The 21,725-nt window shown below is 45.6% G+C and overlaps 2 protein-coding genes across 6 annotated transcripts in view; both read left to right on the top strand.

The window, feature by feature from the left end:
- Positions 1 to 625: 625 nt before the first annotated feature.
- LOC144112848 (uncharacterized) lies at positions 626 to 16,456 on the top strand. 5 transcript variants are annotated; one of them, XM_077645661.1, is made up of 12 exons: positions 629 to 1,040; positions 1,804 to 1,967; positions 3,440 to 3,526; positions 3,611 to 3,688; positions 3,775 to 3,852; positions 3,970 to 4,113; positions 4,236 to 4,372; positions 6,172 to 6,331; positions 6,416 to 6,503; positions 9,343 to 9,489; positions 9,712 to 9,823; positions 9,965 to 16,456. In XM_077645661.1, exons 3-9 carry the CDS (start codon positions 3,466 to 3,468, stop codon positions 6,445 to 6,447), a joined length of 690 nt encoding a protein of 229 aa, XP_077501787.1. In that variant the 5' UTR covers positions 629 to 1,040; positions 1,804 to 1,967; positions 3,440 to 3,465; the 3' UTR covers positions 6,448 to 6,503; positions 9,343 to 9,489; positions 9,712 to 9,823; positions 9,965 to 16,456. The 5 variants fall into 5 exon arrangements, with proteins under 5 accessions (XP_077501790.1, XP_077501787.1, XP_077501788.1 ...); XM_077645662.1 differs by having other exon boundaries at positions 629 to 1,967; positions 9,965 to 10,192; positions 13,063 to 16,454; XM_077645663.1 differs by lacking the exons at positions 629 to 1,040; positions 1,804 to 1,967 and having other exon boundaries at positions 2,866 to 3,526.
- Positions 16,457 to 19,052: 2,596 nt separating this feature from the next.
- The window catches only part of LOC144112847 (uncharacterized), a 32,733-nt gene continuing 30,060 nt past the window's right edge, over positions 19,053 to 21,725 (top strand). Inside the window, exon 1 of the mRNA XM_077645660.1 lies at positions 19,053 to 19,109. The gene's annotated coding sequence lies outside the window, so the exon portion shown is untranslated. The remainder of the gene's footprint in view (positions 19,110 to 21,725) is intronic.

Raw genomic sequence — 21,725 nt, 5'->3', positions numbered from 1 at the left:
ACATTTTTGCGTCCACCAAGGAATATTCTTATCTGCTGTTCTTACCCCAACTACTCTAAGCAGCCGAAATCGCCACTTTTTTTCCAACGGCAACGCTCAAACACGCTCAATACAGCGACGCGGCGAAGCAGACGGCTCGCTTTTCTCCTCCCGTATTCGACGGCAGCGCCCCGAGCGGCCGACCGCTTTTTTTTGCTTCAGCTCCTCCCGCCGAAACCCGCTTCGCTCTTGCCACTACAAGTACAACCTTCTAGAACACAGTAGTTATTGCACAGTCTTCTGACGTAAGGCAAAGTTTTGTGGTTTTGCGGCCTAGCAACCTTGCCCAAGGCGGATTTAAAGTGGTGGCGAAGGCTGGGCTAGCTGGGCCGAAAAGTGGTTTAGCGCGACGGCAGCACAACCAGAGGATAGGGGGCAAAACACTCATATAAAGAAATGATAAAGCTACAAAATTGGAAGGTAATCTGCCGCTAGAAAAAAAAATATATTAGCACCTTGTTTTATGAAAGAGGTAAGTCATTTTATTAAAACCTGGCAAATTTTGTATTTTTGCAACACTCTTGACCTGCCCCCTATTCATGAGTGTGCGGTGCATTACAGCGCGTCTTTGCAGGCCTTGTTTCGATACCCCGGCTAACCCGGCCACAGTGGCGGGAGCTTACGAAGCGATTTCTTATCGCCAGCTGTCTGCGATGGCGCGCCTGGTAAAGCGTATAAATTTAGCTCGCCGGTCTCAAAATGCTCCTTTTGCGACGTTTTCGTCGTCCTTGCACGTCGCTTCTTTGTCACCGTTCGGTAAGATTTGCACCCCGCTGCACCGCTGCGGCAGTTTTCTCGGTTTTGTCGTTTCCTTCGGCGTGCGGCCAGTGCGAAGTCTTTTTCCGTCTTTGCACGCTTCGCGCTCTTGTTTTGAAGCGCTTAGCACTTCATTTCAAGATGAGCTTGCGGCATGTGAAGAAACGATGCTCCGTGGTACACTGCGACAGCGTGGATAGTACCATTGGTGTCACGCTACACCGATTCCCGCTGGACTTTCACAGGTGAGCTCTTGACAGTGTCGTCTGCTCTAGGTATGCGCGATAGCTTCGATATGGTTTCGCCGGGCTGTTCGCTCGTGTTTCATAGCTGTAACCCGTTCGTGCGTACTTGGCTTCATGTTTTCGGGGATATTTATGTACTACACTGCAGGGCACACACTTTCAGTGCTGAGGTGTGCGAAAGAGGCCCACATTTTTCTAATTTATAGTGAGTTTCATGCAGCTGACTATCACCAACGTGAACTTCACACCGGGCTCTCAGGAGCAACCACGTGCACGCTACTGACCGGGAGGCCCATTTAGAACAAAGTTTGCTACCTGACAGCTCTGAGTACGACATTGTTTAGTTCTGCAAAACCATGAAGCCAATTTGAGGATCCCCTCGCAGCTGGGAGTATCGAAACTCAGCCTCGTGTATGTGCGCGGCTTTGAGGAGGCTTTAACTGGATTCGCTCAGCAGGAGTTATTGCCTGCCTTGGTATTGCTGTCCTACATATACATGACTGTCAGGGTAATTTTAAACGCACTTCACTCTCGTCACTCGTTGAGCTTAGAAAAGCAGCTAGCCGCGTGGCATGAGGATGAGCGTTACCGCACTCTGGGGCGCAGAGAGCTTGGCGCGAGCATTTACTACCATAGTTCAGATGTAATGCAAGTATAATTTACTGCAGTTAGCAGTGACAGGAATAATGACGCATTGGCGTTTCGAGTATGCGTATTCCTTTTGGCGCAGTTGTATCTAACGTGCATGTTGCATCACGTCCAGGTGCCGAGCGTGGGCGCAGTTCTGCCGCAACGTCAGCCTGGAGAAGAAGGCGCCGTCGCAGCTACGAGAACTCAGGATTTGCTCGAGGCACTTCGAACCATCTGTGTATCTGCCGTCAGGAAGGCTGTGACACGATGCTTTGCCTACTCGAGCAAGCATTGCCGGTAATTTTTGTTATCAAACTTTTAAGGCATTCGCCGCTCTTGAAATGTCAGGTTTTGTGAAAAAATGAAATTTTTCCTTTTTGTCGTAACCGTAAACAGTCTAGCGTCTTTTGCAAAACGAATTATGTATCTGTCTTGCGGCTTTAAAAATTACAGTAAATTTTTACCTGCACCCTGCTAAGCGAAAACGAAAATGGAAGTATCGCTTTCACGTGAGCACATATAATTCTATACACATCGTGTGTGTGTGTATATATATATATATATATATATATATATATATATATATATATATATATATATATATATATAATATTCGTTTTACGTCTCTTGTATGCACTGTACACTGTATGTGAGGTTCGTGACAAATGTCCAACATAGCATAGAATTAGGTTTGTGCTTGTGGTAAGCTAATGGCACAAGCTTAGTAGGCGAAGGGTGCTCAAGCGAATTTCTAGGCACGGGTGCGGAAAAAGTACACTGACTGTGTGAATACTCTTGCCTGATATTTCCGGTAAAAAAAAGGATAATGGAAGTGGGATATTCGGTAGTCTGGTATGGCAAAGGGCTCCAAAGGATCTTAACGTGAGTCTGTCAGTCTTCCGGTTCAGGCTGTTTGATGCCGCTAGCCACTTCAGCAACGGAAACCAGGCGACTCTACATGTTTTGCAGCAAGTGGGAGTTGAATCTTTCATATTCACCGTGAAACCTTGTCTCATGAACGGTCCCTGTCGTGTCCAGAGGGCATTCTCGTCCTTCCTTTGATAGCTCAAAAGAAGTGAGGGGGAAAAAAGGGTGAGCCTTCCTAAATGTTTGATGAATTTTAGTACTCCAGAACTTTGCTTTCTTGTATGCAGAGCTTCTTTTTTCATCTTCAGTCTTATCAGGATTCAATCTTATGCCGACTTGGGCAAGGTACGCTTGGTGAAAAGCTTCTCGAGATATTGTGTGCTCATGTGTTATGTATCAAAGCATGCACTGAACGATTATAGAAATGCACTAATAATTGTTTGTGTTGTTGCCTTTTACCTCAATATTCATGCTAGCGAAAGCCAATGTTTGTACAGGTTTTTATTTTTTGCGATAATTGCTTACGAATTCATTCTTGTTGCATCTCATTGCGTAGGCCATAGGCTGACCTGCATAAATCTGTAAACAATATGGGGCACATTACTTGATTTGCGAGCTATCGTTGTTTGTGTGATAGGCGAATTTCGCACTCTTCAAAGTAAAACATAGCATATGAAGATTGCAAATGATTTACTGGTGCTCCACAGCTGCTGATGACATCAAACTAATGTGCCTAACGATTAAGGGTGGTAAACAGAATTTTATTTCATTGGATAAGCATTTTTCTTTCTAGAGTGATGACAATGTGAACCGCATGCTGTGGAAGCTATAGTTCTTTGGAAATTATTTACTATAAAGGTACTGAATTCTCTTTTCTCTCCGCAATAATGTTGCCATTTCAGACACCTCAAGCGAATGCAGCAGCGACATGGACTGTTCACAATCTCCGAGCGAAACTTCGGCATCAGTGCGCCGGGCTGGAGAACCAGGTGAGCAGGGTTGTATGCATAACTGACATAAATCTCTTGAAAATGGTGACGACTGAAAGCTCATTGGACTGCTTCCTATGATAGCTGCTGTCTCCGGTGAACCTGTTTCCAAGGGGTACGTCCAGAGTCGGTCGTCCCAGTCGCTGCTACTCTTCCAAAAAGGTGATTGTTATTTCGTATCTGCTCGAACAGCCTGAGGAGGTATGGCTCAGAAATATGCTACAATTCCTTGTCTGTGCGCTGTGCAGATGCAGATGGTACCAGCCCTACTGGTTCTACGTTGAACCAAGCTTGTTCCCACGCCAGTGGCTTCATAATGGTTCAGTGTAAGCGTTAATTCCGCCTGTGGCGCTTAGTTATTATTTGTGCATTGTTGGGTTGCTGGCTTCCCTGTCAGAACTGTGCTGTCACTATATTTTGTTCTTTATACTCTGTGGGCGCAGCTGACCACACATATGCAGGACCAAGCACTGAAGCAAGCGCTTCATCTCTGGAACCTGGCACGGCAGGGGTGGCCGCAACACTGTCAGCGAGTGCTGATCTGTCACCAGGAGCTCCGTTCAGCAGTTCGCCTCTTTCTTGTGAAGGTTAGCAATTTTACAACGCTTTCGCAATATTGCGCACTTTTTGGTGCTACAGGATTACATGCAGCTATGACTAAACCTGACGTAGCAACTTATTGCTCTTCTGTCGACTCTGTACGTTGCAGGATCTTTCACCAGCCCCATCAATGAAAGGCGGCCACTGCAGAAACTTCGAGCCAAGCTCAGGCAGCTGCGTAACCGCAACAAGAGGCTGCAAGGACTGCTGCTTCAGCGCCGTCGCATGAAGACCACTGCCGAATTGGTAGATAGTCTGCGTGAGCATTTAACACCAGCTGTTGCTGCTTTTGTTGAAGCTCAGTTAAAGATGCACAATGTCAGCAGGTTTGGCCGTCGATGGTGCAGCCAAAACAAAACCTTTGCTTTAGGTTTATACTTCCACAGCCCAAAAGGTTAGATATTGCAGGAAACTCCTGAAACTTCCATCTGTTAGGTCACTGCAGCTGTGGCTTGCACGCGTACCATTGAGGGTTGGATTTTATCCTGATGTTTTTGATTTGATCGAGAAACGGGCAGAGTCTTTTCCACGGCAAGACAGGGCTTGCACCATAATTTTTGATGAAATGCATGTTTCAAAGGAGCTGTCGTACAATCCAGTGCCGGACAGATTTGAAGGCCTTGAAGAGTACAGTGCAGCACAAGGTCCAAATCTTGCAAACAAGGCGCTTGTGTTCATGGCCAAAGGAATATGTACGCTGTGGAAGCAGCCTCTTGGCTACTTCTTTGCAGATAAGGCAGCGCCTGCAACTGTTCTGTATGACCTCCTCTTCAAATGCCACAAAATGTTGGTTGGAGCTGGATTGCAGCCTGTGGCTGTGGTTTGTGATCAGGGGAACCAAAATGTTTCTCTGTTTTCGAAACTTGTGACCCCTGAAAAGCTGTACTTAAGTGTGAGTGGTGAACCGCTTTTCTTTATTTTTGATCCACCGCATTTGCTCAAGTGCTTGCGCAATATGCTCTTCAAGTATGACTTCAGGGTAGGCAGTGACACAATTAAAAGCTCGTACATACGACAGGCTTATGAGAAGGATCGAGAAATGCAAATTCGGTCCATCCCAAAGTTGAGTGCCCGGCACTTTAATTTAACTTTTGCTTCGAAGATGTCTGTGAAACTCGCAGCACAGGTATTCAGCAATCATTGCGCTGCTGCATTGTGCACATTGGTAACATTCCAACAGTTGCCATCAGAGGCTATCCACACAGCCAGATTTGTTGAGAGGATCGATAGACTCTTTGACAGTCTAAATACTTCACAGAAGCGGGGAAAGTCTCCGTATGCATCTGCAATTTGTGCAGGATCTGTGCATGAAGAGTTTTTGGAAGAGTGTATTGCAGTTTTCGAAAACATCGAAGTTCTAGGCTGTGCGCGGCAGCCTCTTTGCATCCGTGGCTTCTGCCAAACTATGAGGGCTGTGCTGCTGTTATGGAACCACCTGGCCTCTCGCTATGGTTTGACATACCTCCTTACCAGGCACCTGAACCAGGATGCACTTGAAAACACCTTTGCTATTGTTAGGTCGAAATCTGGATCGAACAGCAACTCGTCTTGCCGGCAGTTTCAAGCAGCATTTAGGCATCTTTTAGTTAGCAACCTTTTCAAACTGTCGGAAAGCAGCAACTGTGCTGGAGACATGTCTAGCCTTCTAGCCACTCTCCCAGTTTGTTTATCTAAGTCTGCTCCTTCTCTCTGTACATCTACCTTGCCTTGCCCGCGAATCTTCCTTTTCCTCAACGCTCACGACTGCGACTCACGACCAACGATTCAACGCATGCTGTTGTAGTGAGCCCGCCAGTCACGCAGTCCTGCTTGTGTTTTAGTTTACGCGCACAGTGAGCTTCTAGGCACACCAATCGCCATGCCTCCGGTTTCGTGCGTTGTTGACTTTTGCCTCAGCAAGTCCGACACCGAAGAGGCGTTACATAAATTTTCTCGGGATGCCGCGCAGAAACAAGCCTGGATAGATTTTGTGCGTGCAGCTGGGCGCCACTATTGGACTCCGAGCAAGTATACAGTGTTATGTGCTCGCTACACTTTGACAACAGCAGCTACGAATGCAACCTGCCATACCTCGCCGGATTCGGCATTCGAGCAAAACGTTTCCTGAGCCCTGGCGCCATGCCAGCGTTGTACTACCTCGCAGCAGCGCAGCGTCTTCTCGCTGCGGAGGGCTGACAGAGCGGACCAAGAGTGCCAAAGCATCAGGTGTGTATCGCATGCTTTCTCAATGATGTCTGTTGGTGTGCATGTTCGTGCTGCAGCGCCAGCTTGTGCAAAATTTTTGCGCAGTGCGTCGTCGATGGTGTCAGCGGGGTTCCTGACTCCTGTGAGTACGCGGGCTTAGGCGAGACTCCAGACTTCTCGTCTTCGAGCACAGGTTGGCATTTTTCGATGATCTGGTTTACTTGGGTTTTCTCATGGTGCCGGAAATTGACGTTTTGGTTGGCTGCTTATCTAAAGATCACAGTAGCCCCGAAAACGCACAAAAAGGACGCAAAATAAATGGTACTGGAACCTGGTGTGGACGCCGCGACTTGACTAGAGCTTCGTATGAAGATGACCTCGCTGTTTCTACCTCTGCCCAACCACCGGCTTCCGCTATTGTGCTGTGCACGGAACGCCGCCGCAAGCTCTACGGTTAAATAAAATGAACCGCCCTCGAGCCCAAAAATCGGTTTTCCTCTCTCCCTCTCTCCCAAGCGTATTTTGGTAATACAGGTAGCAGGTGGTAATAAGGAGCTTAGCACTGCAATACATTCATGCAGCAGAAATTGCTCCTGACATTGTAAGCATTGTTACTGAGCTACTGTATGGTTAGTCTCCAGCACTTCTAAGTGGGTGCAATAGGAATGAATGACTGAGAGGAATTATGATAGAAAGAGTGGTGCCGGACCTTAGTTTTGAAAGTGCAGTGCCTAAGGGCAAAAGAAATAAGCCAGAAACCCGGGCAGAAACCTCTACCTTCTCAATATTGTACAGCACAACACATGGACGCCTTGGAGCACTGTTGGGAGTGGCTTGGCGTACTAGGAAGCTTATTAGTCGTGTAGCGCTACTTTCATTTTGTGCACTTCATAGACTAATTGTTGACTACCAAAGTGCAGAGTTGGACATTATGTCTGTGCGATGCACTCCAGTATAGATCTAGGAGGTTTTTGCTCATTATATTTGAAGCACACCAATTGCCATACCTGCAGTTTCCTTCCTTGTTGACTTATAACATAGCAAGACAGGCATTTAAGCAGCTTAAATTTGTACAAGTTTCCTGAAATGAACCGCAGTGTTGTTGGAATACCAGCATTGGGTGCTCACTGTGAAACTTAAAATGATGCTGTACAAGATGAGAAATGCAGAGTAAAATTTTGTGTGAGGAATGGTGTTATAAATCAGGTGAAAACATTGTCACTTAAGGCGTTCAGGCATCAATAAAAACAGCCTTGACTCAAAATGGAAGGAAATGAATACAAAACTAGTATGCGGTCAACTGAAACAGAAGTAAAGAACTTTAAACAGAGTCGGAAAGGAAGGCTGTGGGCTTGCATAGGAAATAGAAAAGGAAAATTGGGAAAGAATCATTCCATGATAATTCAGGATGCTGAGCCCTACTGTTTCAAATGGCAATCGCAGCTACAGAAAGATAACTAATTAAGGAAATTGAGGGTAATTTAAGAAAACAAATGGTCTATCCTCCTAGGATGTGGCAGTAGTCATCCAGAATTGATACATGTACAGGCTTCAGAAGTAATGAAAGTAATGTGAAACGTCCATCGTTGGCACTATCCAGAGACAGTTGCAAGGTTGTCCGCTTAAAAGCAGTGCAATGACCTAGTGATACAAGATCAGGATTCAGATTTGGGATAACTTAAACAATAGCGAGATTTCTACCTGAAATAAAAGTTACACAGATTGATTAGCTTAGAATTAAAAAAAATACAAAGCATATTGGCATCCACTACAACCCTGTTTCAGTGAAGGCCCTCGGAAACCATTGATTCATCCATTGTTTGCTTGTACATATCAAATCTTGATACATGGGTTTTAGGGCAAGCACTTGACAAAGAGCCTGTATGACTGTCTAGCATAAGTTTGTCATGGCCTATCTGTATAAATGCCTGTTTGTGTACTCTGAAGCCTTGCCATTAGTTTCCATGCACAATTTTGTTCATTTTATTTCAATTTTAGCACTTACCCTTGGCCAAGCAGCACCGCTTCTCACAGTGCCAGAAAAACCTACACCTACCAAGTCTGATGCACAGGTTCAGGCACAGCCCCAGTGGCATGGAAAGCTATGCACATGGCATTTATGCCTAAAACGAAAAGTGTTGGTGTGCAAACAGGGCATGCAACACAGGAAGCTGGTATCTATGCAAAGGAGTACTTGTCTCCTTTTTCAAAAATAAGAAACATATTGTAAAGCGTGCATTGCGATTTTCAAAGCAGTTGGTGCTGTTAATCTCTGTAACCGCAGCACTAATTATACATTATTGTGCCATTACATGTGATTTTCTATCGTAACATTCTTTTCGTTCTTGGAAAGAATACTAAAGATGTAGTCATTAGCCCGGCTGCTGACCCGAAATATAAATGTTCGATCCGGGCCTCAGCAGTCGCATTTCGATGTAGGCGAGATGCTAGAGGCCCATGTACTTTGCGATGTCGGTGCACATTAAGCAACCCCAGATGGTTGAAATTTTCTGGAGTCCTCCACTACGGCGTTCTTTATAGCCTGAGTCGTTTTGGGACGTCCATAAACCAAACCAGCAAGCACACTAGCGTGAGGTCTTCTTTGGAATCCTGTAACAATTATGTGAATTGTTTGTTGAGCAGCACTCTTCTCTGAGAGAAACGTCAAGGTGGTTTACTGTTGGCGAGCCAGACATAAGTTTCTTTTAAAGTAGCTGTAAGTGAGCTAGTTATTCAGTTGACCATTACCAGGGAGCAGCCTCAGCAATAAAAGTTCAATGTTTTCCAGCAGTTGGAAACCATTGTACTATGCCTCAAGAAGGAGAAATCATATGCTTTTGTGGTGTAAACCTACAAGTATGGACACAATAGGCTGGTTTCTTTGCACTGAACAGTCGAGGTACACCAATGCAATGCATCTCTGATACTAGACACACGCACAGCTCATCTGTGGTACAACTCTGCCTTTCTGGCCGATTACTTTCGCAGTGTTTGCAATTGCACGTTGCTCTTAATTCTCCTCCCAATTGCAGAATCTCAGACAGACCTCACAGTTTCTGATATTATGCTGCAAGAGAACACAGCTCCGAGGTGTTCGTCGTCAAACTGGGACGGTTTGTCTGCAACATTTGAAGAGAATCCTCATGACAGCGCTTACCAAGTTTGGACACCTCAGCAGCGTAAGTGTATTAATAAGCAAGGCATAGGCACACATAAAAGCTCAGCAGCATGTAGGCATCTTCGTTAATGGCCAAATTTGCTTCAGTAGAACCTGTGTGTAACATCAACATGCAATTATTTTTGTAGTAGCACCTGATGGTGATCATTCTTTAGAGTTTATGGTAGTTGTACATTGAGCATATTGTTTGATTATTTATATGACAGTACTAAACTGCCTGCAGCTCTTCCCCTGAACCATCACCACCTCGGAGGTTCATTGTTTATGAGGACTGCTTGCTGCAACCCACCAATCTCTGCAGGAAGTGCCATCACCCAGCACAATCTTCACTGAAGGTGTGTAACTGAGTCTCACTTATCCATTGCAGCGGTTGCAGTAATCTTTTCTCAGTTGATGATAGTAATAAGCTAAATATGCTGTTTTATATCTTCCTACCATCATTAATTGTTTAACCTTGCCTGTGTGTGTTTTTCTAGGTCATCGGCTCTCTTGTCGTGGTGACAACGTGTCCAAATATGCCCAGCACAAAGTGGTATAGCCAGCCAACACAGAGGCAGATTGGACATGACAACGTGCTTCTGGCCGCTGCCATTTTGTTCACAAGATGCAGCCCAACAGAGCCCCTGCGACTCGTGGAGAATGCCGGCATTTGCTCCTTTTCAAAGTGCACATACGACAGAATCCAAAAGGACATCTTGTTCCCAGCTGAGTATAAGGTTTGCATGATTAAGGGGGGAGCCTGGTCTTAAAAACAAAATTTTATTAATGTAGTAATAATTATGAAATCTTCAGGAAACATGTATTTTTGCATGCTGATTCTAAATATGTAATTTAATTTCATGTAAAACAATTTCTTGGGCACTTATATAATTTTTATGCAGTTATTTTGCAAAGAGTTTGGAAGAAAATTTTCCGTAGGAAAATTGCTGAAATGTATGCCATTAGGTCTTCTTGATACTAAGGAATGCAATAAGGGTAAAATTATCATCCTGGCTAATATAGAACTTGAGTTATAGGGTATTGAAGCTGCCACTTAAGAAACAAGAGTACATACTTTTCTTCGCATTTCTGAAGCAACAATTTGAAAACCCTATAACTTAAGTTCTATGATAGGCAGGAAGACAATTTTACCCTTATTGCATTCCATAGTATCAAGAAAACCCAATGGCATACATATCAGCAAGTTTCCCACAGCAAATTTTTTTCAAAGCTCTTCACAAGATACATTCATAAAAATTACATAAGTGCTCAAGGAATTGTTTTGCATGATAATAAATGTAATATTTAGAATCGCACACAAAAATACATGTTCCCTGAAGGTTTCTAAACTGTGACTTCATTAATAAAATTTTTTCAAGACCAAACTCCCTTCTTAAAAATTAATGCCTGGATTTCTGCTATTGTAAATGTGGACATTATATATTCTTTCTTTAAATATGTTTTCAAGCACTCTGTGCTGAAAATTTAGTATGTCTGTGTGGTATCTTTTAGATTCTGCTAATTTACTTGCTGCCATGAATATATTATTCACACCGCTTTACCATTCTTTTTGTATTTGTTCTAGAGTTAGTGTTTTAGCTTGAGTAGTGTTAGATGTACAGTCATGACCACAGCATGCTTTGATGATCTAACTCCTTTTACTGCATAAGAATTGTATGGCACCTAATAGATATGCATGAGGATGCCTTTTGGCTACGAAATGCAGCGCAAACCTTCCAGTGTTTCATTGACATCATTCTTCGAGGTTTTTCATTCGTATTCACACACATCGATGATGTCCTCATCGTTAGTTCCTCTCCCACCGAGCATCTCCATCATCTGCGCCTCGTCTTCGAATGTTTTGCCGACCGCGGACTCAATCTTAACACTGACAAATGTGCGTTTGGAGTTTCATCCTTGGCATTCCTCAGGCATTTCATCGACGCCCACAGTATCCAACCTCTTCCAAACAAGAACAAGGCAGTCGCGGATTCCCCCCCCTCCCCCCCAGACAGACTCACTATGTCAGCTCCAGCGTTTTCGTTGGCCTCGTCAGCTACTACAGATGTTTCATTCCTGGATGTGCTGCCATTCTGCAACCGCTCAAAAGTTTACTTTAGTTGGCCAACCCAAAGGCACCTGCTTTCACCTGGATCGAGGCTGCCAATGCTGCTTTCATTGCTGTCAAGGAGCGTCTCACCTTTACTACCCTTCTAGTTCACCTGCCACACAACGCACCCACGAGCATCACGGTCAGTTTCAGGTTCCGCTGTTGGCGGCGTCCCGGAGCTATTTCTTGACAGTGAGTGGTGTCTTCTCGGTTTTTTTTCAAAGAAGCTCTCATTTCAGAGCAGCAGTACAGTGCTCTTGGCTGTGAGCTGCATGTGGCATACATCGCTATGAAACACTTGCGTTTCTTCATGAATGGCTGAATTTTTGTAATCTTCACAGACCACTCACGAGCGCTTTCTCTTCATCCGAGACCACCTACTCACCCACGAAAACTCGACATTTAGCTTCCTGTTGGAATTTTCACTGACATCCGGCACATCAAGGGGGCCCATAACATTTCTGCCGATACCCTCAGCCACGCATCTTTCTTGCAAACACCTTCTTTTACCCTGGAAGTCCTGGCCCGTTATCAACAGCAGGACGAAGACCTTCAAGCAGTTTGTTCATCATCCTTGCACCTACGCCCTGTACATTGTCCTGATCCTGGAGTCGACATTATTTGCGACGTGAAGCCTCCACGCCGCACCCTTCTCAGTGATGTTCACCACCTTTCTTATCTCGTTATCCGTGCCTCTCAGCATCTTGTTGCGGAGCATTTCGTCTCGCCTGGCCTCAACCCCGACGTTCACATCTGGGCTCTGGCGTGCCTTGTTGCCTGCCAGCAGTGCAAAATTTATTGTCACACTATGACCCCGCTAGGAAGTTTCCAGCCTCCGGACTCCCATTTTGCAGTTATTCACATCGATCTGGTCGGACCATTGCCATCATCGCACAGTTACCATTATATACTCACCATAATTCACTGTTTTACGCGCTGGCTGGAAGCCAGTCTTATACCGGACATCACTGTGGAAACGGATGCCTCCGCGCTCATTTCCATGTGGATTGCCTGTTTCGGTGTGCCAGCAGAGATCATCACCGACCGAGGCCGCCACTTCGAGTCCGCACTTATCGCCAGTTTGACCCAGCTTCTCGGCATCATCCTCCTGAAAACTACAGCTTACCGCCCGCAAGCCAACAGTTCAGTCAGGAGGTTACATGCAGCCGAAGGCATTGCCACTTCCTTGTCAGTTGTCCTTTTAGATCTTAGTACGGCCATCAAGGGAGTTCTCGAATGTGCCCCTTCTCATCTCGTCTATGGTGGATCGTTGCGTCTACCAGCTGATTTTGTGTGCCCGCCTGCCCAAAGCATTGTCTGTCCTGTCCTGGAATACTTTATATGGAACGTCTAACCTCTCTCCTGTCCCGTACCACCGCCTGTCCGACACGTGCTCACCAGTGCAAGCTGACTTTTATTCACTGTGATCTTAGAGCCAGCGCCTATGTTTTCTTATTTGTGGATTGTGCTTGCCATCTGCTTCAGGCACCCTATACTGGACCCCATCTCGTCGTCGTGCGGGGCGAGAAAATGCCGTGTGTCATCAGTTATGACACAGTCACCCCCCTCAACCACATAAAGTTTGCCCACATCGACAACACCATGCTTCCTTCATCAGCTGCCCTCTCACTTCTCTTTCCACTTTTTCTCAACAAGACATCTCTCTGCCCTCTTTCACCTAGCCGGAAGACTGCTGGGACGACTCTGTCTCCTGAGGGGGAGGCCTTGTGGTGGCATGTTAGTGCCGTGCGTTGTGAGGTGAAGAACTAAACGAAGAGATGCACAGCGGCTGGAATAAAACAGTTTGGCTGCAGCTGTTGTAGAAGCAATATCTTCTAGTGTAGCATAGCAGCCAGCCACGCTGGATCAGTGCTGTGAAGAAGACAACTGCAAAGTGCGAGGGACGCTTGCAGACTTAACATTTGGCTTGAACTGTTGTTCGAAGTTGCAGACTATGTAGTTTGAACTTGGCCAGAACTCCCTCTTACTCATTGAGTGTAAGACAGCAGAATCTTGTGCTATGCTTTTGTACATTCTATAGAGGCAGTAAAACTGCTCAGTGAGACATGTAACTTGATCCTTTAGGTGCTCAGCCTTAGCACTCCAAGGATGAGGCGTGAATATTTGCACAGAATGGTGGATGCAGGACCCAAATACACGCAAATACAAGTACAGCACAAATACTTTCTGCAGCTGAAGCTTCACAAACATTTTCTAAAAATCAAACAGCTGTAGCAGACCTAAGAGACAAGAAAAATCGTAGCAGTAAAAAGTAGGAGGACCACAGAAAAAGTCGGTCTGAGTAGTACCGACAGAAGACCGGATGTGTTGGGCTCAGGATGAAGTAGCACTTATAAACAGTAATTTGTCTAAGCTGCATGATAGCTGCTCTCTTCATAAAAGCTGTCTTTTGCTTTCTTTTTCGTTGTAAAGTTGATTGCACAGTCACAGGCTTAGTGACATTTTGCCCCGTTTTCGTTGTGCAAATTGTTCTGTCCAATCAAAATTCCAGAAGTCTGTCATCCTTTTGGTGTGTGTTCATGTCCTTGCTTAGTATAGCCTCTGAAAGTCCCACAGGTGTATGCTTTCCGAAGTAATGTCCTGCATGCGTGCTTATTGTACTGCATCAGCAGGTTCTTTTAGATTTTAGGGTGTTGGGTAAAAAGTATGTTTTATCTAACCGTTTATAATGCAGCTCAGCCCTCCAAGTAAAGGCCTGCTTCCTGTGTTACGTTTTTTGTATTGTCACGTTGAATAAGTGCTACACATCTGATGGCCAAGGCTTTTTCTTACAGACTCGAAGATGACTGGTGCTATGGAGCATGTCTTTGTGAAAGTTGTTTATATTTGTGCAGTGCAGAAAGTTGATGACAAAAGACAAAAAGGTAACACAAGTAGTTTCAGGTGGAGATGTTTTGGAAAAAGCAGTAAATTGTGGAAAAATATTAAATGAAGTAAACGGCCAAAATAACAATAAAAGGAGGCAAAAAATGACAACTAAAACCAGGTGTGGAACTCTAGGCTTTAGTGTTTGCAAATGGTTAGGGAAGCCTATCTTTTTTCATCTCTTAATGCAAGGTCGGCAAGCACTTAGATCTTACTTTTTATTTATTTGGTCAGTTTGCCCCTAAAGGCTCTCTTTCGAGGGTATCACATGGGGGGGGTTAGTGTACAGGGCATATAAGGATCAAGAACAGCAACAAAAAAATATTGTTTACCTTCTGCTCTGCAAGTGCAAAAGTCAACTTGATAGTGCCACAAGAGCAACAATGGAGAAATTAATGAGTGTTTGGCACAGCTTTAAAAAATTGAAACATTCTTGCAAATACCACGTAGTGCCCTTCATGTCTGGCAGTTATATATTCTTGCACATGTGGCACGAACTCTGCAAACAACACTCATGCAGCACTGAGTAAAATGGGCTATGCATTTGACCTGACATATTGACGTAATGGCCCCAGCTGCTCACAGGTGATTTTTGTTTTATCTAGGCTAGATGATTTAGGGTGGGCTATCTTAAACAGGTATAGACTGCACAGTGCTTGATTTTCTAGTAGCTTGAAGGTTGGCTTTTTTTTTCATACAGTGATTGAATATCTCTGATGATGCCCCAGTGCATAATCCTGCACCTGTTATAGCGAGTCTGCAGTGGGATACATCCCTGGAAAAGTTTAACACTTACCTGCTGCTCAATTTTATTGCTGGAAGGCCTGATACTGCTGCAAGAAGAAGCCCCAGAATGGATGCTTAGCGTTATTTGAAAGTAGTAACACTTTTTGTTACTCAGTATTGTTTTCGTAACTCACCTCTTACTATAAAACACTACAGGCTCCTAGTGATACTACACCCTGGCTTTCTTGAGTTTGGAAGTTCCTTTCACAGTGAAAGCTCCTTTATACACACAAACAGTTTCTGTGTAATCGTTCATAATTTCTGCCAACTATTACCAGCCCTTTCTCATTTTCTTCCTCCATCTGCTTAATTTAATTTAGCTGTAATTTGTTGCTTCTTCCAAATTACCTTCATTCAATTAGCACAAGTGTCACCTTTCTGCTGTCCTTGTCCTTCAAAAATGAGCCCACTGCAACTTGTCCAACCCTCAAGTCTTCATTACGTGCACGTATTTGCTTTGTGTGAAGTGCACTCAGGTTGTTGTGCTGTATTGCTTGTACAAAACTTCATAAGTGTACTGCTGATCAGGGTAACATTTGGTTGCTTTTCCTTTCAAACAGAGGTGAGCAAATGGGAGAAAAAAAGATAATGGGAGAGGGTTTGATTCTATGAAGCTGGTTTGTCTGGATAACATTGATATTGAGGAAATGCTGACATGATAATAATCAGTGCTTTGCAGAAGGCAAGGCATGTACCCTGACGCAGTATGTGGGCTTTATGCACTTCTCAGGAATTTGCAAAAAGTGCTTACAACTGACGAAGTCCATTGTATAGCGATGTCTGTCATTGTACCCGCATATGCTTGGCACAAACTGGCTCGGCTGGGGTCACTCTTTATGCATGGGAGCTAATGCAGATATAGCTGTTCTGCCATTTTACTGTTGCATATGAAAATGCCTGTGTTCATTCATAGTGTTTACAGAGCAATGTGATATTTTATCACAGGTACAAGCCCTGTTTTGTGGGGTGAATTTCGGCAGTTGTATTGTTAAAGGCAGCATTTCATGCATATGTTGTATGTGTAGCTAGGCCAGCCCAAAGTATCTATATGTATATCTATACAAAGTACACATTTGTCCAAAATATCACTTCTAATAATTAAGACTAATGTACATTTTATTTTTTTGTTTTACCTGGAGTTCATTGTTCTGCTGTGCATTTTGATGTGAAATAAATGATTGTACACCTTGTTACCTTTAGTGGGCGCAGTTCATTTCTGACACCGATTTATTCCATGTAGCGAAACCCACAGTATCGCTGTGCGGGGAAAGCATTTCTCATCCCACGACACAGCTTGGCAGAACTCTGCGATTCCTCCTCCCAAGGCGACGCCAAATCCAGCGCACTAACTGTCGGTACGTGTACCTGCAACGACTGCAAAAAATAGTCGCTGCGTTATGATGGTGATGTGCAAAACACAAAAAAACTGTTCGTTACAGAACCCTGAATCAGTTTTTCCATTAGTTGTTCAATATCAGTGGCAAGTGCCAGAAATTGAGGTGCCAGGCTAGGTGTACAGACAGAATAAGAGAGTATGTAGCGGTATTATGTAGGAAGATATAGTTTCATTACTTTCAGCCTTGCTGTCAGGATTGCGAAAATTTCAACCAGTCCTGAAACTTTAAAACTTGGTTCATATGAAGGTGGCTGCATTCAAACTGTATAGCTGCAAGCGAAATGGTGGCGAAGCTAGGTTTGAAGATCAAGACAAATGTGTAGTTTAATGCAAGAGACAAATATCATTGAAACATACAGCAGTGGAGCATGACAATATCGCAAGTGCCTCTCATATATGATCGAACATGCAACATCCAGTTCCTAGTGGATCCCTGGTGCATTGACGAGGGCCGGTCTGTCTTCCAGTAGTGCCAAATATGCAAGTTGCAGTGCAAGTACAAACATGCTGCTGCTGGTGATGCACAGCGCACACATGGGGATGTGGGCAGCTACTTCAGGGATTTCACGGCAGCACATAGACTCGAGCACGGTGTCCATGGCGCGACAGCGGCCACATTCACACCTAGGATAAACGTCGTTATTATTGTTATTATTACTACTACTATTGCAGCACGCAAAAATGCACTTCCAAGTCGTCGCGCCCGGAGCCGAAGGCGATTTCGGAAAGGCCGCTTTGTGCATGCATTGGCCACGTTTTTGCGAGTTTTCGAATTAGCGCACGCTCGCCGCGAAGCATGCGACAAGCGCAAGATCGTGTGTTTCACGGAGCACGAACAAAGAAATAAAAGGGACGAATAGAGGTGTGCGAATGGCTTGCTGGAGCGGCAAAATTATGACCCTCAATCACGCAAAGCCTACGGCACTGTACATATACGTGGGAGAACACGTGCAAACAGTTAAGAGAGAAATGGCATCTAAACGGCGTAATGGGTGCTCGCGACCAAATATATACGCATCATTTACGCAAACAGCAAAGACCGAGCTACAACATGCGGGGTTGCCTCGTTTAAATTTTGTCCGCGATATGCTTGACTGGTAGTGACTGACATAATGGCAGATATCGGGCACTGCAGTTGGGACGAAAACAAAGAGCAGCAAAATAACACAACAACACTGCTTACCAGTTGACGTTGCGTACACGCTCGGCGTCCGCTGGCACAACCTGAACTGCGTCGGGCCTGACGCCTGCCTCCTCTTCGGAATCGCTGGCCAGCGGGTCAGAAATAAAGTTGTTGTTGCCTCAAATACGATGGCACATACCCACGGTGGGGCATTGGCCAGGGTTTGGTGCAGATCCAAACAGGCAAACACTCATCCAAATTTATCTCGAGCGGTGTAAAATTAAAGTGGTTGTCGGAGTTCGCAAACGCGGCGTCTTCTTCATGGTCTGTGTCGTCCTCCGATGCCTCATAATCAGTGTCCTCGCCAAAATAAAATGATTCGCCTTCTGACCCGGAGCTATTCGCCATTAATTTGCGACTTGCCCTGCTCCCGTCTCTCCGTCGTCGGCGTGTTTACGCACGTGCGTGTCAAGCAGACGACGTGCCCACTGACGTCACGGTTTTCTGGGCCCACGTGACAGCGCATTGTCTGGTTTTTGACATCGTGTAACAACCTGGAAACTATGAACCGAAACCGAAACTGGTAGGTACAAATAGTACGATTATTGATTATGTAATACGAGTTCGTGCTTCTAACTTCGTGTACCATGCTTACAGAATCGCTACACATTATTTATAACTGAGGGGTGCAACACAGAAATGTGGTGTCTCTACCCATTTAAGACATCGAGCTTCGGTTCCCGGTGGAATCTTTACAAAAAAGTTCCAAATCGGATTTCTGGCCGCATGCAAGTCCGCCATGGTGCTCTCTGGAGTGGTCCAAGACGGCTGGGATTGATCAAATGGCGCCGCGGCAGAGACAGAGTCGCCCACTAAAGGCAATCGACCACACCACCACGCTCACGAGATGCGTTTTTGCACGCCTTCCGAGTATAGTTCTGTTTTCCTGGCGTGGAAAAAGTATTACTGAATACAAAACTGAAACTTCCGAAAACGCGTTCTCCCTGCCGCGTGTGGCTATTCGTTCGAGCCGAATACTTCGAAATTTCCGAATAACAAAAATTGAATCGAAGCGAATATTGAATAGCGCATTATTCGTTCAACTATTCAAAATTATTGAATATTCGCACAAGCTTACTACCACCCACAGCCAGAAACGCGGGAAGATCTATGTTTTTAAGCGGAAGGCTGCAAATTGTACTGCGCTCCTTCTGCGCATGCTCCGAATTCAGCTCCTATAAAACAACGCGCGGAGGGGGACTGATTATTCGTAACGCTGTGTGCGGCGGTCGGTTACGGAGGCACGCGCGGTACTGAAGAATCGTCAAAAAAAAGTTTGCGGTAAGTACACCTTCTGGATTTGGTTCACGTAACATGTATTCTCTCTGTCCTGCTAGCTAATGGTTCCTTAGATATTTATTATATTGGCCGCAGGAAATTTGAAATAGACTTTGGGAAAAAAATCCTGAAAAACCGTTGCGCTCAACGGATGCACCGGTCTGAGTACATTTTTTTGCAATAAAAAACGTAGTTCTTAGGATGAATTTGAATATTTAACCTCCCGTAATGTCGTTATGAAACTGGTTGCTTTTGCTGCGTGTTTCTCGCAGCATTTGCGCCGGTTTTCGTCTGAGAGAACAGGGACGCCCGCCCATGTGGTTTTTAGCATTCGAGTGTACGTACATAGGTTTGATTCCTTGGTTCGCTAAATTAAGCATTGCTGCTGACTCTGAAAGCGTTCAGTGTGTGTCTGGCGAGCTGTGTCTCGTTCTTCCGTTGTCGTTTTTGAGCAGCGGTCAGGTTTTGTTAAATTTGTAGTTGCAGCGGACTCTATTTCGAGCGCGGTTTTCTTTGTAAGGAGCCCCTTCTAGGTGTTGTGAAATCAGCACTTGTTCTCAGTGTTCAAAATTTATCCTCGGCGAATGGAGAAACCGCTTGCGCTTGTGCTGCACCCCCAGCCTTTGCATCGATCGCCGTTTTTTTGACTGACGTTCGTCCAGGGGCTAGTAGCGTACACACGAACGTTCGTGCGTGCGTACGTTTTTTTCGTTCTCGTAGTTCATGGATCGTCGTTGGCTTGAAAACTGTCCGGACATTTTTTGCTCATTTGGTGTCGAACGCATTTCGTAAAGAAGTCACGGCGGACTTGAACTAGAGCGGGTTTAGAAGGAGCCCCCTTCTGCGTGGTAAGTGCGAACAGCGCCTGTTTTCATTGTTCATATAGCCTTCACACTGAACATAGAATTCGGCGACGAACATTCCGAATTTAATCAGATGCGCATAGTACGATGCATGTTATCGTTGATGCAATTTGTTTAGGCCGAGGCCCGACGCGAAACGCTTAATTCCGAGCAATATCATAACCCCCTCAGGTGCTGTGGCCACGTGTGAACGCGACCTAAGCCTCCTCATATTTTAGCACGCAATGCGAATTTCAGGGTGTCTGCCAACCATGAAAACTGCGAATTCTAAGGGAATCTGGATAATCTCGAACAACTCAGGGGATTTGTGCTTATATCAGGAAAAATTAGCTGCAGTTCTACATAAAATGAACTAAAGTCGCGATAATGCTGCCTCGTGTAAACAATGCAGACTGGCATCGCACGGATTGTCCAGTGCGGCGTTAGTGTGGCCGCAGTGCGATTTTCGGTCACTGCTTTCACATGCGACACCGACACAACGAATTCGGTCGGAAGAACCGGCAAGGTTCTTTGATGCGTGTATAGGCAACCTATCATTAAACGCGAGAGAAATGTCACACGGAATGTGTTGGTAATTTTATGACCAGTGTATTTTTAGATGCAGGGCAATATTTCGCATGTTTTGATTAGAATAAACAGTTTTGCTTCCACCGCGGCAACAGCTCCCACGTGACCCCACGTCGCACGCCGTCTCGGCGCTCCCCAATGGTCAGTCGCAGAGCAAACACACCGACGCTGCGACTGAATTCCAACAGGACGGAACTCGATCGCAAGCCGTCGGCGACTAGATCGACGGCCCTCCTCAGTCGCAGACCGACAGAATTCGCAGTGTCGCAGGCGAATATCGCATGCATGTGAAACGGGCCTCACGCGGCCTCTCCTCGGCGACCGCTGGCCTCCAACGTTGTGCTGTCAAGTGGAGCATCCCAGCAAGGCGGCAGAAAGCTTTTCGGCGCCGGCGGCGCTTCCAATTTCGAAGCGTGCTACGCCGAGAGCGGACACTTTACCGCGCATCCCCGACGCTGTGGCCGACGGCAGAGCGCGCGCTTCCTATGGTTCGCGCGTGCGCTGTTCGACGGCCAGCGGCCTCCCCTTGTTTTTCTGCGTTTCCGAGTGGACAACTCCAACATGGCGACAGAAAACGTTGTGAACTTGCGATGGTCCCAAATGAACTTTTCCTCCCTTCGCATCTTCTAGATGGAAGCGTCCATTTCTGCCGGAGGGGGTGCATGCAGGCGGCGCAGCTTTGGGAGAAAGGGAAATAGTTTCTCGCGCCTTTTCGTGAGCTGCCCACGCTAGTAAAGCAATGCATTTTGTCCGTACTTAGCTGCGCCGTTTTGAACCGACTTCGTATAATTATTGCTGTAGTGCCGCGGCAAGCTGTGTGCGGCGTGTCAAGCATGACGGCCTTGAAGTGCACTTTCGTTTAGGAGTGGACGAATGCGAAACTTTGCGAGTTTGCAGCCTAGATTAGGCCCGTCGAAAGTAACCCGAACACAGCGTATACTGTGCGCTATGCAGAAAGCAGTTTTTGCTCAGCAACATGGGAAGAAGAGCGGTGACAATTCACGCTGAAAGTAAGAAGCACCGGCTGGCTAGTACCGGAGCCGGGACACCCTCTGTAGGCTCGTTTTTGACATCGCCGGTCACCACTGTAACCAATGCCGGGACACCCTCTGTAGCCCCATTTTTGACTCCGCCGGCCACCGTTGTGACCAATTCCGGGACATCCTTTGTAGCCTCATTTTTGACACCG

The sequence above is a fragment of the Amblyomma americanum genome, chromosome 1 (assembly GCF_052857255.1).
Source record: "Amblyomma americanum isolate KBUSLIRL-KWMA chromosome 1, ASM5285725v1, whole genome shotgun sequence".
NCBI classification, from domain to species: domain Eukaryota; kingdom Metazoa; phylum Arthropoda; class Arachnida; order Ixodida; family Ixodidae; genus Amblyomma; species Amblyomma americanum.
This window is presented reverse-complemented; position numbering and strand designations above follow the sequence as displayed.